This window comes from Helobdella robusta, assembly GCF_000326865.2.
Source record: "Helobdella robusta unplaced genomic scaffold HELROscaffold_86, whole genome shotgun sequence".
NCBI lineage: Eukaryota > Metazoa > Annelida > Clitellata > Rhynchobdellida > Glossiphoniidae > Helobdella > Helobdella robusta.
This window is the reverse complement of record NW_008705495.1, coordinates 473,153-488,660: the sequence shown is the minus strand read 5'-3', so window position 1 is coordinate 488,660 and position 15,508 is coordinate 473,153. Positions and strand designations below refer to the sequence as shown.

Sequence of the window (15,508 nt, the reverse complement as noted above, 5' to 3'; positions counted from 1 at the left end):
GCTTCAAATCCTCTTGCTTCAGAGGTAGAGGTAGGCCTGATGCCACCTGTTGTAATTATTATAACCATAATAATAATTATAATAATTATTATAATGATCATCATCATGTATCTATCTATCTATTTCTTTATTCATCCTACCCATCCAATCCATCCATCCATCCGTCTATCTATTTATCTATTCATATATTCGTTCATTCATCCATTTATTCATCTATCTATCCATAATTAAAATAATTATTATTATTGTTATTGTTGCTGTTGTTGTTGTTGCTGTTATCACCACCATCACCACCACCTCACCATAATCTGCCATTGGACAAGATCAGTCCCCGTGACCATCTCAGTGACCGGATGTTCAACTTGTAATCTGATGGTGACGGTGATGATGGTAGTGCTGATGATGATGATGACAATGGTGATGATGATGGTGGTGATGGTGATGATGATGGTATTGGTGATATCAATGAATAAACGAATGAATGAATGAATGAATGAATGAATGAATGATGAATGAATCAATGAATGAATGATGAACCTCGTGTTCATCTCCATGAAATAAAAATTTTCTTCACGATCCATAATGAACTCCACAGTTCCTTGAGATGGTGGTCATGATGGAGAAAGTGAAATCATCATCCTCATCATCATCGCAATCGTAATCATCATCATCACAAAAATCATCATCACCATCAACACAACAATCATCATCATCATCAACATCGTCCTCCTTGCCATCATCATCACCATCATCATCTCACCAGCTCCAACGTATTTAACAGCCCTGGCAGCTCTGCAAGCAGCTTCACCGAGTCGCTTGCGGGTCGCTTCTGATATGTGTGGCTGTCGATTGTGTGAATGAATGAATGAATGAATGAATAAAAAAATAAATGAATTAATGGATGAATGAACAAACAAACGAACCGACCAATTAATCAATCAGCCCTCAACAAGTAAACCAATCAAATTAACCGGCCAACCGACCACTCAACCAGCCAGCCAATCAAATTAACCGGCCAGCCACCCACTCAACCAGCCAGCCAATCAACTGACAGCAGGAGCTTCCTCGATGACCTTCTGATGCCTCCTCTGGACGCTGCAGTCCCTCTCGAACAGGTACACGTAGTTGTCGTGCATGTCGCCAAAGATCTGAACCTCAACGTGTCTGAGTGAGTGAAGGAGTGAAAGAGTGAAGGAGTGAGTGAGTGAAAGAGTGAGTGAAGAAGTGAAGGAGTGAGTGAAGGAGTGAGTGAGTGAAAGAGTGAAAGAGTGAGTGAAAGAGTGAGTGAAGAAATGAGGGAGTGAGTGAAGGAATGAGTGAGAAAACGTAAATAAGTGATTAAATGAGTGAGTCAGTGAGAAAATTAAAAAGAAAGTAAATAAAGGAAAAAATGTAAATAAGTGAATGAATGAATAAATAAATAAATGAGTGAGCCAATAAACCACCATCATCATCATGATAACCACCACCATCATCATCATGATAACCACCACCACCACCACCAGCAGCCTCATCATCGTCATCATCATCATCACCTCGGACACTGGACATATTTTTCAATGAGAACAACGGTGTCTTTGTAGGCTTTGTAGGCCTCGTTTCGGGCAGATTCAAGTTGGGGCAAGAACTCTTGACCGTTCAGGGCTATCCTCATGCCCTTAAGAAGGTGAAGGTCACCAGTGATGATGATGATGTTGTTGATGATGATGATGGTGAAAAAGTGGTGATGAAAATGTTGATGAAGTGATGATGATGACGAAGACGACGAAAAAAAGTGATGACGATGATAATGTGTGTGATTCAAAGTGCCGTGATAAAAATATGATGAAGAAGATGATGATGAAAAAAAAGATGATGATGATAATAATGAAATAAAGACGCTAAGACAATCGTCACCTTCTTCTATCATCATCATCATCACCATCATAACCATCATAATCATCATCATTATCACCACCATAACCATCATCATCAAAACTCACCTTTCCTCCGCCACCTCTGACAGCTTTGATCATGACAGGGAACCCGATTCGCTCCGCCTCCTTCAACAATCTCTCCTCTGATTGGTCGTCACCGTGGTACCCTTCGATGATTGGCACTCCAGCCGATGACATGATGTGCTTTGACGTGCTGTGATGACGATAACGATGGTGATGACGACGATAAACGCAATTAAAATGATAATAAAAATTACGTAATAATAAAAATTTAACTAAACCAAAACATTAGAAAATTAGAAAAATGTATTGTAATTAGGGATGCACCGAAGTTCGGCCCCGGCCCCGGCTCCGCCCAAAATCCGGCTTTTTTTTCAAATCCGGCCGGGTTTGGTGGCCGGATTTAAGCGTCTGTCGACATTTAAAAATGTTATAAATAGAAAAAAAACTTTTATTGAATTCAATTAATTTTATGTCAATAAGTTAAAAGCTAAGCAAACATGACACATAATAACAACATCACAAATTGTTAAATGAGCTGGACAATTTTCTTTGTGCTATAACATGGATTATGCATAAATTATGAGCTGATATTTGTGTAAAAGAACTTGTGCACGTGTTTATACTATATAATTGTATATGAAGGATCATATAGCTACATAATATATATATATATATATATAGCTACATAATATATATATATATTTTTACATTTTTAATTATATTAATTATATATTTTTACATTTTTAATTATATTTTTCGAGAAAAATAGAAAAAACGAACTACAAACATATTAACGCCAAACATTCGGTAGAATTTAGAGAATATTGTAAAAATTATAGTCTATTACCAACATATATATATATAGATACATAAGCGCATAATTTAAGAACATGGCATGTTAAAGGTTAGGCTAGGCATACATGACACATAATAACAACATCACTAACTGTGAGTTGAGCTGGACAATTTTCTTTGTGCTATAACATGGATTATGCATACATTATAAGCTGATCTTTGTGTACAGAATTTGGCGTATCACACAGCTTATTCATATATTTGAATTAATTAACTATTTGCTTGGTGTTATTTTTTGATGTTCAACATGTAGATAACCGTAAATGTGAGTATTTTTTCTAACGTATGTAAAATGGTAACTTAAATCCGGCCCCGGCCGGTTTTTGAATTTTAAATCCGGCCAAGTCCGGTCCCGGTCGAATTTGAAAAACCTGAATCCGGTGCATCCCTAATTGTAATAACGATTAAAATATCCATCAACTAACAATTCACCAATCAATTCGTCATTCATTCATTCACTGTACAGACCTCTCTTCAAAACCAACCCACCCACCCACCTCTTGATACCCATATCTCTGATGGCAGAAGAGGGAGGTCCAATAAAGATGAGGCCCTCTTTCTGGCAGAGTTCCGCAAATTCCATGCTCTCCGACAGGAAGCCATATCCTGGATGGATCGCCTGATTGGTTGAAGCAATGTCAATCATTCAAATAACCAATCAGCGACTAGATCAATCTTTCAACTAACCAATCAGCAACCAGGTTAATCATTCAATTAACGAATCAGCATTCCGATCATTAATATTGGTAATTCAACTAACCCATCGTTCACAAATTAATAAACCAATCAGAAAAGAGATCAATAAATCACCAATCAAAGCAACAAACCTGAGCCCCTGACCTTTTGGCAACTTGGATGACCTTGTCCATTTTCAGGTAGCTGTCGAGGGACGCTGCCCCACCAATGTGATACGCCTCATCTGCCTGGTGGGGGTGTTGATTAGTGGTGTTAGTCATGGTGGTAATGATGATAGGTCCGAGCAAAGACAATGGTGAAAAAGTAGTGATGAAAATGTTGATGAAGTGATGATGATGACATTCTGCATTAATTAAAGAAAATTGAGAAAATACCTCTTATAATTTGTTTATATAATAGATGACTTCCCAAAATATATTTGTAGATGTTTCTAAACAAATTTAAAAGTAAACCGAGAAAACAATCACACATCTCTATTACAGCAGAGCAATACAATTTATACAAAATTTACAATCTTTGCCATCAAAATTAGACCTTTCTAAAAAAGCGAACTACAAACCAAATTATCACCGAGACTAACTCCTATATGCAAAAAGTGAAACTAAATTACAATCAACAAAACGAACTTCCTGTACAAAAAGTGAACTTCTATCAGCATCACTGTACACAGCCACTGATTGGATGCCCATTTTGTGGGCGGTCCTCATAACCCGACATGCAATCTCGCTACGATTGGCTATCAAGATCTTGTCGATCGTTCGGATTGGTGGAGGAAGTAATGAAGATGGTGATGATGATAAAGAAGAAGAAGATGATGATGATGTAGAAAACGAAGATGAAGAAAAGTCAGATGGTTGAAATAACGATGACAGCAATGTGTGCTCTTTAGCTGCTGTATTAATTAAAGAAAATTATTAATATATTAATATATTATTCATACTGTTATTAAAATAATTATGAAAAATGTAATAAAAATGTAAAAAGTGTACAAAATGTCTACATTAACAAGAAATACCTATGAAAAAATGCTGACCTGAGTGAAGATATTTACAAGCAGATGGAAGGAGTGCATGGAATGAATGAGGTCTATTTGATGATGAGGCAAGTCTTCAGGATTATTAATATTAAATAAAAATTTAAGTTAAATAGTTCAAATTTAAAATAAATAATAGCAATAACAAATTAAAATTAATAAACAAAATAATCCACATCATACATTCAAACGCACAAAATTATAGCATAATTTTTGGAAAAGAATAATCTCAACAATAAAACTAACTCTCCAAAACTCTTAAATGTGTTGAATCGTCGGAATAGAGACATGTCAAAATATATTTATGGAGAAATTTGGACATAAAACGACACCACCTTCAGCATAACACAAAAAAATGACGAGCGGTAGGTTAGCAAATTTACACTAGTGTAGAGAAAATTTAGACTGGTGACCTATTTAAGGTTCATCACATCAATTTTCGGTCGCGACTCAAGATACCATCATGGATATATATCAAGTTTTAATGATGACCTTGAATGTTACTGACTCTTAATTTCAATCCATATAAACATAAAACTCTGTCATACGGATGTATTTTCATCATTTCAGACAAAGAAACTGACCTAAAACGTTAAAATAGGCCATTTCAAATTTGTTCGGAAATTTGTATTTTAAATTTTTACTTTGAATTTTTGTTTTTAACAAAATTTAGAATTCATTTCAGTCATAAATAAGACATTTTTCAGCTTAATTTTTGTTAAAAAATTCCCTGAACCGGCAATATTGTCAATAAATATGATAAATAATTGTGTGTGTGTGTGTGCGTGTGTGTGCCTGCGTTGATTTGTTTGAACCTTTGTTTTATCTGCAACACGTGGGCTGCATTCATGTGAGTGTATGTATGTGCGCGTGTGTGTCTATTTGTGTGTGTGTGTGCGCGTGGCTGTGTGTGTAAGTTTGTCGTTAATTTAGCATACTTCTTGTTGCATTGTTCTTAAATTTAAAAAAAAACCTCATCTTGCCACCTACAACCATTTCCATCCTACCCTACATTAAGAAACTTGATGTTCCTATAGAAATACATTGAAATGTATAATTCCTATAGAAATACATAAACATGAATAAAAATGAAGTTACTGTTGAATGAATTCATTAGCAGGCTGGACAAAGCAAATACACTTGTGGCATGTGTTAGTTATTTTTAGTACGACGTACGATTGGTCGGTTATTTTTAGTACGACTTACGATTGGTTAGTTATTGCTTGTACGAGTACTTAGTGCAAACTGGACAGCTACAAGGTTGCTGTATAAACAAATGTATGTTTACATGGAAGCTTCTTTGTCCTACAGATTTTTAGTATCTATATATATAGGGTTAACTTTGCGAATCAGTCTTTTCATTTCGATTCTAGGCAACGTCTTACGAGGTTAATACAAGAAGAGTTTAGAAGATTGGCGAAGATAGTAAAACACAATCATAGAACATAATCATAATGGAAGAGGTCTTCTTTGTTTGCAATTTGTATTAATTTATATCTACGATTACAAAACTTGTTCCTATGATGATTTATTGTTTTGTTTTTATTTTGTTTTTTTGCTGTTTTTATATAATTTATTATTACTATTTATTATTTTTATTATTTATTATGGCAAAAGTTTACATTCCGAACTACAATGTTAAAATTTGTTTACATTTATGATTGTTTACATCACTATCTCTAATAAAAAAGCGCCTCCCACTAATATGCAGAAAGTTGTTGACTCGGCGATGGACGTTGAAGAAATTGTGAGACAGATTGACAATGAAGACGAGTTGAAGAGAAGTCTCATCAGGGTTGACAAACTGATCGATGTCGAAAATGACGTGGGGAGGATGTTGTTGCTTCACAACAGAATTCACTGGACGATTGCTTGTTGAAAACAAATTCAAAACGAGATCAGTATTTAAAAGCCTTAACAAGAGATAATGTACAACTGCTTGTTAATAAACTCTGGGAGTTACCAACGGAGAGAGTCGATGAAGTTATAGTAGCAAAGTTGCCTGCCCCAGTTACAATTCTGCCACGAGAAAAACGGCTACCTACAGTTAAAAAAGAGACAAAATGGGAATCATTTGCAAAGTTGAAAGGAATTAACAAGAGGAAGAGGGGTCGGATGGTTTGGGATGAGGAGTTGAAAAAATGGATTCCTAGATGGGGTTATAAAAGCCAAGATGAAACGAAGGATTGGGCTATTGAGGTTCCAGATCAAGTTGATCCATTTGAAGACCAATTTGCCAAAAGGGTCAAGGCCAAGAAGGAGAGGGTGGCCAAAAATGAACTTCATAGGCTGACAAACATAGCCAGGAATTCCAAAGGAAAAATAAAAGCCATAGGCCTGATGCCAACGAAAATGCCAAACGACAGAAACGATCTGACAGTCCAGATGACTGCAGCCAGAAAGAGCACTGCCTCCATGGGAAAATTTGATCCAAAGATCAAAAATGATACAAATAAATCTTCCGGTAAAAAACGAAGCAACTTCAAAAATTAACAAGGAGAGAGTCGATGAAGTTATAGTAGCAAAGTTGCCTGCCCAAGTTACAATTCTGCCACGAGAAAAACGGCTACCTACTGCTCAAAAAGAGACAAAATGGGAATCATTTGCAAAGTTGTCGAATTTCAAATTGTCGGCTGCCAAGCCATTGGTTGATAAAAATAGAGCCGCCAATTTAGAAATTTCTGCCAAAGAAGCTAAAAAAGCCGCCAAGAGGATGGCAAGAGATGAAGACGATGAAGCATCCAATGGGGAGAGAGGAAAGAAATTCAATAAAGGTAAAAATAAAAATGGCGGCCGAGGTGGTGTTGATAATGATTACCATCGGGCTGCCGGCGGTATGAAGACGTCGAAGAAAACGCTGAAAAAAGTTAGAGGAACTTCGAAGCATAGTCTACATAAGAGACGGAAGGTGTAGATCGGAGATGGATGGATCTATTTTAATCTCAGTGCACTTTTCGAATTTCAGTAGGAGCTTATTTTACTCTCTATTAGTGAATGTAAACAAACGTTGTGGTTCTCGGCGTTGTTGGAGAATAAATTTAGGATTTTTAAGAACTCGGGATGAAACTTCTAATAGGTATTTAAAAAATTTTGTGTTTTTGGCCATTTTTATTACACTAAAACCCATGAATAGATTTCATTTTTTTAATTTTTCCTCCAGGTCGCTCATTTCATCTGCTGTTGAATCCGAATGATTCAATTCAAAGGCTGATATGTACGTACACTTCTACCTAGCTGGAATCATGTTCGATATCTTATGCGAAGTATTTGATTTCAATAGATAATTTATTTATTTAAAAATTTGATAAATAGTTCATTGTTTAATTTCAATAAGTCTTAATGACGTTAATGCAAACATAAAGATGAGTTAACCAGCACAAATTTGAAGTTTGATTGAAATGTTTCTGTTATTTGCATGCAACATTTTTCAACATTTATAAAAAAATTTTTCAGGGGAGACTCCATTTTCATATCCTTGGTACAAAAGCTCATAAACTTGTAGACGGATAACGGAAACACGAAGAAATAAAACACCCAAGCGAGATGGAAGAGATAATATTGATACGTGAAGCTGATATAGAAGGTACAAATGATAAACGTTTCCGGAATGTTCCAGAAGATGATGTTCCACCTAACCAAAGAGATTCGTAATGCATGAACCGATAATACAAAAAATTCAGACAATACAAAATTTTTGTAAGAAAATTGAAGCGAGCAGTTGACAAGAAGGACGTGCACAGGGAGCAGAGGCTGAGAAACAGGAAACCAGAACTAACATGTGACCATATTGTAAAAGAAAGGTACCAACTTACCCAACGACCCACAACCTAATCAAAGACATTCGTAATGCACGAACCGATAATACAAAAAATTTAGACAATACAAAATTTTTGTAAGAAAATTGAAGCGAGCAGTCGACAAGATGGACGTGCACAGGGAGCAGAGGCTGAGAAACAGAACTAACCCAACGACCTACTACCTAACCAAAGACATTCGTAATGCACGAACCGATAATACAAAAAATTTAGACAATACAAAATTTTTGTAAGAAAATTGAAGCGAGCAGTCGACAAGATGGACGTGCACAGGGAGCAGAGGCTGAGAAACAGAACTAACCCAACGACCTACTACCTAACCAAAGACATTCGTAATGCACGAACCGATAATACAAAAATTCAGACGATACAAAATTTTTGTAAGAAAATTGAAGCGAGCAGTCACAGGTGAAGCCACATCAGCGTTGAACAGACCAATTATGAACAAATCGATGATGAACAAAACAAGCAGATTATGAATGATATTACGCACCATGAATCTGCACTGGACGATACCAAATTCAACGATGAACACATAAATTATGAACACATAAATTATGAACACATAAATGATGAAAACCTAAACTTTTCATTTAATTATTTCATTTCCATTTAAATTTGAAAATGCTCTGCAGATACTATGGACCTGAAAATATGAACGAATTTGAATTACTACCTGAGGTTAATGAAAGTTTTGAACATGTTAGCCAAGAATATTGAAGCGAGCAGTCGACAAGATGGACGTGCACAGGGAGCAGAGGCTGAGAAACAGAACTAACCCAACGACCTACTACCTAACCAAAGACATTCGTAATGCACGAACCGATAATACAAAAATTCAGACGATACAAAATTTTTGTAAGAAAATTGAAGCGAGCAGTCACAGGTGAAGCCACATCATCGTTGAACAGACCAATTATGAACAAATCGATGATGAACAAAACAAGCAGATTATGAATGATATTACGCACCATGAATCTGCACTGGACGATACCAAATTCAACGATGAACACATAAATTATGAACACATAAATTATGAACACATAAATGATGAAAACCTAAACTTTTCATTTAATTATTTCATTTCCATTTAATTTTCAAATTATCTCGCAAGTTGAAAGGCCATATTTAACATTTTCGTCAGTATTCTTATAAAACGGGACGGGAGATGCCCTGTTTAAACCCTTAATTAGTCAAATGGAAAATTATTCTGGCAATGATTCACTGTATGAAGAAACGATGACGCCCCCTAATATTAAAGGGGTATTTAAATCAAAAGGGTTTCGCTTTATAGAATTTACAAAACACGAAAACTCACTTGCTGCTAAAGCTACAAACAGCAACCCTGAAATTTTTGGAGACAACCGGCGTTTAACTGTTGAGTTTTTACTTGAACATAAATCTGCATTGAGAGAACCGAAATGAATTTGAAAATGCTCTGCAGATACTATGGACCTGAAAATATGAACGAATTTGAATTACTACCTGAGGTTAATGAAAGTTTTGAACATGTTAGCCAAGAATATTGAAGCGAGCAGTCGACAAGATGGACGTGCACAGGGAGCAGAGGCTGAGAAACAGAACTAACCCAACGACCTACTACCTAACCAAAGACATTCGTAATGCACGAACCGATAATACAAAAATTCAGACGATACAAAATTTTTGTAAGAAAATTGAAGCGAGCAGTCACAGGTGAAGCCACATCAGCGTTGAACAGACCAATTATGAACAAATCGATGATGAACAAAACAAGCAGATTATGAATGATATTATGCACCATGAATCTGCACTGGACGATACCAAATTCAACGATGAACACATAAATTATGAACACATAAATTATGAACACATAAATGATGAAAACCTAAACTTTTCATTTAATTATTTCATTTCCATTTAATTTTCAAATTATCTCGCAAGTTGAAAGCCATATTTAACATTTTCGTCAGTATTCTTATAAAACGGGACGGGAGATGCCCTGTTTAAACCCTTAATTAGTCAAATGGAAAATTATTCTGGCAATGATTCACTGTATGAAGAAACGATGACGCCCCCTAATATTAAAGGGGTATTTAAATCAAAAGGGTTTCGCTTTATAGAATTTACAAAACACGAAAACTCACTTGCTGCTAAAGCTACAAACAGCAACCCTGAAATTTTTGGAGACAATCGGCGTTTAACTGTTGAGTTTTTACTTGAACATAAATCTGCATTGAGAGAACCGAAATGAATTTGAAAATGCTCTGCAGATACTATGGACCTGAAAATATGAACGAATTTGAATTACTACCTGAGGTTAATGAAAGTTTTGAACATGTTAGCCAAGAATATTGAAGCGAGCAGTCGACAAGATGGACGTGCACAGGGAGCAGAGGCTGAGAAACAGAACTAACCCAACGACCTACTACCTAACCAAAGACATTCGTAATGCACGAACCGATAATACAAAAATTCAGACGATACAAAATTTTTGTAAGAAAATTGAAGCGAGCAGTCACAGGTGAAGCCACATCATCGTTGAACAGACCAATTATGAACAAATCGATGATGAACAAAACAAGCAGATTATGAATGATATTACGCACCATGAATCTGCACTGGACGATACCAAATTCAACGATGAACACATAAATTATGAACACATAAATTATGAACACATAAATGATGAAAACCTAAACTTTGCGGATGAACAGAACTTGGCGAGTAAACCGGCGTTTAATTGTTGAAAGCCATCACAAGAGAGAAATTAAAAAACCCAAACATTTTTGTTTCACCAACTCGACTCTGTGTCAGAAACATTCCAACTAATGTTGATGAAAAACAACTCAAAAGAATATTTTTGAATGCGGCCAAAGATCCAACAGCAAAAATAATTGAATGTCGAATCATGAGAGATCTCACTCGACCTAATATTAAAGGGGTATTTAAATCAAAAGGGTTTCGCTTTATAGAATTTACAAAACACGAAAACTCACTTGCTGCTAAAGCTACAAACAGCAACCCTGAAATTTTTGGAGACAACCAGCGTTTAATTGTTGAGTTTTTACTTGAACATAAATCTGCGTTAGAAACTAAGCAAAGGAGATTACTTAATTCTCAAGCCAAATTAAAGGACATAAAATCAAATGTTGGGTAACAGAATGCAAATCCCTTACAAAAACATTACCAACTCATTGGAGAGCAAAAATAAGACACAAACCAGGAAAAAATAGCGATGATGATGATGATGATGATGACAATGAAGATGATGATTATGATAAACTAAATGAAAAAAGTAGTGAGAAATGTAACAACATCAAATCTTGTGATGATAATTCACACTCCAAAAATTATAATAATTAAAAAAATGAGGAATACTCTGAATATGAAAGTAAATCAAATCAAATCAAGAGTCAAAAGAAAATTAAAATGAATACGTTTTAAATTATATTCATACAAATAACCTCAACAATGAGCACAACATCAGTGATGATCACACCGGCAATGAAATCATCGTGGCTGATCACAGCACTAAAAAAGAACACATCAAAGAAAAACAAATCAGCAAAGAACAGTCATGACTTGACAGAATCGTTGAATGAATATGTTTTTAATTACGATGTATACAGTATCAAACATGAACAAACCAGAGATGAACACAATATCCAAAAAGAACCATTTCAATCGAGTGCGAACAAGCCAAGTGTAAGCAAGTCTATTGACCGGTTACAACAATTAACAGACATTGTGCTCACTTATAAGCCACTACAACCAAGTGCGATCAACTTAAATAACACATGCGACCATTCAGCAAATTCAAGCGAGGAAGATTCAAATAACCAGGCATCACAACCAGGTAGGAAGATGGCAAAACTTTATTTTTAAGAAATCTTTCAAATAACTCCGTTGAAGATGATTTAGAAGAGTTCTTCGAGAAATACGGTCCTCTGAGCTATTGTAGAATAGTTGTCAATTTGAAAACACAACATTCTCAAGGATCTGCTAAATTCAATCTGCTAAATTTTGTTAAATTCAAGTTCAAAAAAGATGCAGAAAAATGTTTGCAAAGTTTTGAAGAAGATAGAATAATTTTTTTGGTAACGTTAAATATAGCACCAAATATGAATGAATGTTATTTTTGTGACGATGTGGTAGACGAGGGCGGCTTAGTTATAATAAAATTGTAGTTTTTTTTTAATTTTCAAAACAACTTTTATAATTTTCTGGTTAATTTTTTTTTGTGCGGATATTATAATGTGCAACATAATAAAAATAAATTTAAACTTAATATTTGTTCAGCCAACGTTTCTTCAGAAAATATTATTTAGATTATAAATATGAAGTCGTTATTTCCTGTATATACGAAACCTACGAAGTGCAAAACAACCTAATTAAAAATTTGTTGTATTTTAACAAAGTTGATCATAAAATTATTTGATAACGCTTATAATTGTCTCCGCATTAATGTGACCAACCAATCCATTCAATCATTCTACCGATTTATTGGCATAATTCAATTTAAGGTTTCTTTTCAATTTTCCTTACTAGAGTTTTTTTAAAAATTGTTCAATTGGTTGAAAATAGAATTATCCAAGTTCATCACGAAAATGTAATGAAACTTGTTATCCGAATTCATCATGTAGATAAGGCCTTAGTTTGAATTCTATATGTGATAGAAGTATATATATTTGTGTATAGATGACATATATATATATATATACATACAACATATATATACATATATATATATATATTAAAAATTGACACTAAAAATTCTGACATTTATTAAAAATAGACAAAATGAGTGTCAACCATGAAATATTATTCACGTGAGAAAAAGCTAAAGGAACGTCATTACAAACCCTGGTTGCATATAGAGGGAAAAGTCAAAGGTCCGAAGGCGAACGACATACTCCGACCAATCACAAGCCAGATATCATCTACTCATGATACAGCAAAACACTTTCGACAAAATAATGACTCCAATTATTACAAAAAAATTGTCTAACTTCCACGCACAACTTCATCAAAATTTTGAGATTAAGTCCAGACAAACATGAAAAGCGTTAACGTGGTGTAGAGTCATTGTTTGCAAGCGTATCTATCACACCCACTAGACTAAATATTTGAAATAAATATATATATATATATATATGTGATATATGTATATATATAAATCAATATATGATACAAAAAATGGTCTAATAATCTGGATATCATAAGTGCGGAGAAAAACTATCAAAACTTCTTCGGATTGATCAGAAGTGGATTAGAGGGATACTATTTAGAGTGGATACTGTTTATACACACGTTACCATATGTTTTTTCATATTTTGGCAATCTGGACCGATTTTCAGATGTTTCGTTAGATTGATTCAATATTTATTCTTTGTATGAATCAACGTCATTTTTTTTTCTATCATCTTAAAAAAAAACATCCTCAGTGGAGGCAATAAAAAAAAAACCAAATAAAATGAAGAAAACGAGAACAATGTTTGTTCTCTGAATGGTCCAGTATAATAATTTACACACATGCCAATCTCCGACACCTGAAAAATCTCATTGCCTCATCAGCAACTAGAGCAACTGAGACCAAATATGTCTCATTTAAGTAAGAAAATTTCCTTAATATCAATTGAAGACATCAGAGTCTAAAACAAAAAAAAATAAGCAACTGTGTCTTGACTAGATCAGACTATCGCTGATGCAAGTCTTGTTGCGAAACAACTCCCCCAGTTAACTGGGTATTGTTGAAAGGGAGGAGAGATTGTCGTTGGTGTAGACGACGGAGGCTTTACGAATACTTGGAAATTAAAGGTTAAAGGTCATTTTCCTTGAACATTTGCTTCAGGGGTATCGACGACAAATACACACAAGTTTTTGACGGAAAAGTAGAAATGATTAACTGTGTGTATTCGTAAGAAATACCGTATATACGATATTTACATTTGTAACATTCACCTGGAAGTTAGAACTTCCAAGGGCTTTCACTAAATTCTTTGTACTAAACACAATTTTTAATTAGTTACACACACGCACGCACACACACACAGACACGCACACAAATATACATACAAAGGACCAGACATTCACGCAATCAAAAAATTAAATAACATACCGAATATACATTTATTTAATTAATTTGGAGTATATATATATATATATATATATATATATATATATATATATATATATATATGGAGTATTAAATTGATAAGTTAACAATAATCAAAATTCAACTAAGTAGAGAGTATAATTATCGTAACATATTACAATAATAACATTCAACTACTGATATTATTTTTTCAAAGCTTACATTCGTTTTTAATGTTTCGTTTTTTTTTTATCGACATTAACGTTTAGTTATGTAATTATCCGATAACACATGCTATAAACATAAGGTTGTACATTTTTATGTTTATGTATATATTTAAAAAGTGTACAATATGATTACATTAACAACAATTACCTATCAAAAAATGTTAGACCTGAGTGTAGATATTTACAAGCAGATGGAAGGAGTGCATGGAATGAATGAGGTTATTTAAATTTTAAAGTTTAAATATATAAATTTTAAACGCACAAAATTATAGCATAATTTTTGGAAAAGAATAGTCTCAACAATAAAACTAACTCCCCAAAACTCTTAAATGTGTTGACTCGTTGGAATAGAGACATGTCAAAATATATTTATGGAGAAATTTGGGCATAAAACGACACCACCTTCAGCATAACACAAAAAAATGACGAGCGGTAGCTTAGCAAATTTATACTAGTGTAGAAAAAATTTAGACTGGTGACCTATTTTAGGTTCATCACATCAATTTTTGGTCGCGACTAAAGATACTATCATAGATATATATCTATAAGGGTTCACCGACAGTTCCCAGCAATAAAAATTATAAGCTTATGTCAAATGTAGCAATGACTGTGAATGTGGACACCGGCTGTCACGTTGTCCGTGGAACTTCTGGCGGAGACTTCGTTGACTGCCGACGTGTTGTCACTTCACCGCTGCGGAAATGCCGTGTCGTTTGTTGAACGTAATGTCGCTTCACGTCTGCTGAAGTAACGGGTAGGTTGTTGAACGTAATGTCGCTTCACGTCTGCTGAAGTAACGGGTAGGTTGTTGAACGTGCTGTCAAATCACGTTTGCTGAATTGACGTGTCGTTTCGTTATCGGGGTT

General features: G+C 34.6%; 4 protein-coding genes across 4 annotated transcripts in view; 3 read left to right on the top strand and 1 right to left on the bottom strand.

Moving 5' to 3' along the window:
- The window catches only part of HELRODRAFT_194608 (hypothetical protein), a gene marked incomplete at both ends in the record, with an annotated part of 8,321 nt that extends 3,191 nt beyond the window's left edge, over nt 1-5,130 (bottom strand). Inside the window, 12 exons of the mRNA XM_009032717.1 lie at nt 303-369; nt 538-598; nt 761-842; nt 1,053-1,164; nt 1,536-1,657; nt 1,983-2,130; nt 3,096-3,183; nt 3,264-3,414; nt 3,623-3,718; nt 4,118-4,237; nt 4,525-4,598; nt 5,109-5,130. Of these exons, the coding sequence (XP_009030965.1) occupies nt 303-369; nt 538-598; nt 761-842; nt 1,053-1,164; nt 1,536-1,657; nt 1,983-2,130; nt 3,096-3,183; nt 3,264-3,414; nt 3,623-3,718; nt 4,118-4,237; nt 4,525-4,598; nt 5,109-5,130 (1,143 nt within the window). The remainder of the gene's footprint in view (nt 1-302; nt 370-537; nt 599-760; nt 843-1,052; nt 1,165-1,535; nt 1,658-1,982; nt 2,131-3,095; nt 3,184-3,263; nt 3,415-3,622; nt 3,719-4,117; nt 4,238-4,524; nt 4,599-5,108) is intronic.
- A 1,099-nt stretch (nt 5,131-6,229) lies between these two features.
- HELRODRAFT_182457 (hypothetical protein) lies at nt 6,230-7,438 on the top strand (the record flags this gene model as incomplete). Its single annotated transcript, XM_009032716.1, has 3 exons — nt 6,230-6,349; nt 6,427-6,988; nt 7,110-7,438. 3 exons carry the CDS (start codon nt 6,230-6,232, stop codon nt 7,436-7,438), a joined length of 1,011 nt encoding a protein of 336 aa, XP_009030964.1.
- Nucleotides 7,439-8,067: 629 nt separating this feature from the next.
- Nucleotides 8,068-11,478, top strand: HELRODRAFT_182456 (hypothetical protein; the record flags this gene model as incomplete). The annotated part of the gene is made up of 8 exons (XM_009032715.1): nt 8,068-8,171; nt 8,226-8,324; nt 8,422-8,568; nt 8,975-9,041; nt 9,856-10,034; nt 10,592-10,658; nt 10,799-10,842; nt 11,136-11,478. 8 exons carry the CDS (start codon nt 8,068-8,070, stop codon nt 11,476-11,478), a joined length of 1,050 nt encoding a protein of 349 aa, XP_009030963.1.
- Nucleotides 11,479-11,792: 314 nt separating this feature from the next.
- Nucleotides 11,793-12,508, top strand: HELRODRAFT_182455 (hypothetical protein; the record flags this gene model as incomplete). The annotated part of the gene is made up of 2 exons (XM_009032714.1): nt 11,793-12,177; nt 12,234-12,508. 2 exons carry the CDS (start codon nt 11,793-11,795, stop codon nt 12,506-12,508), a joined length of 660 nt encoding a protein of 219 aa, XP_009030962.1.
- Between the last annotated feature and the right edge of the window lie 3,000 nt (nt 12,509-15,508).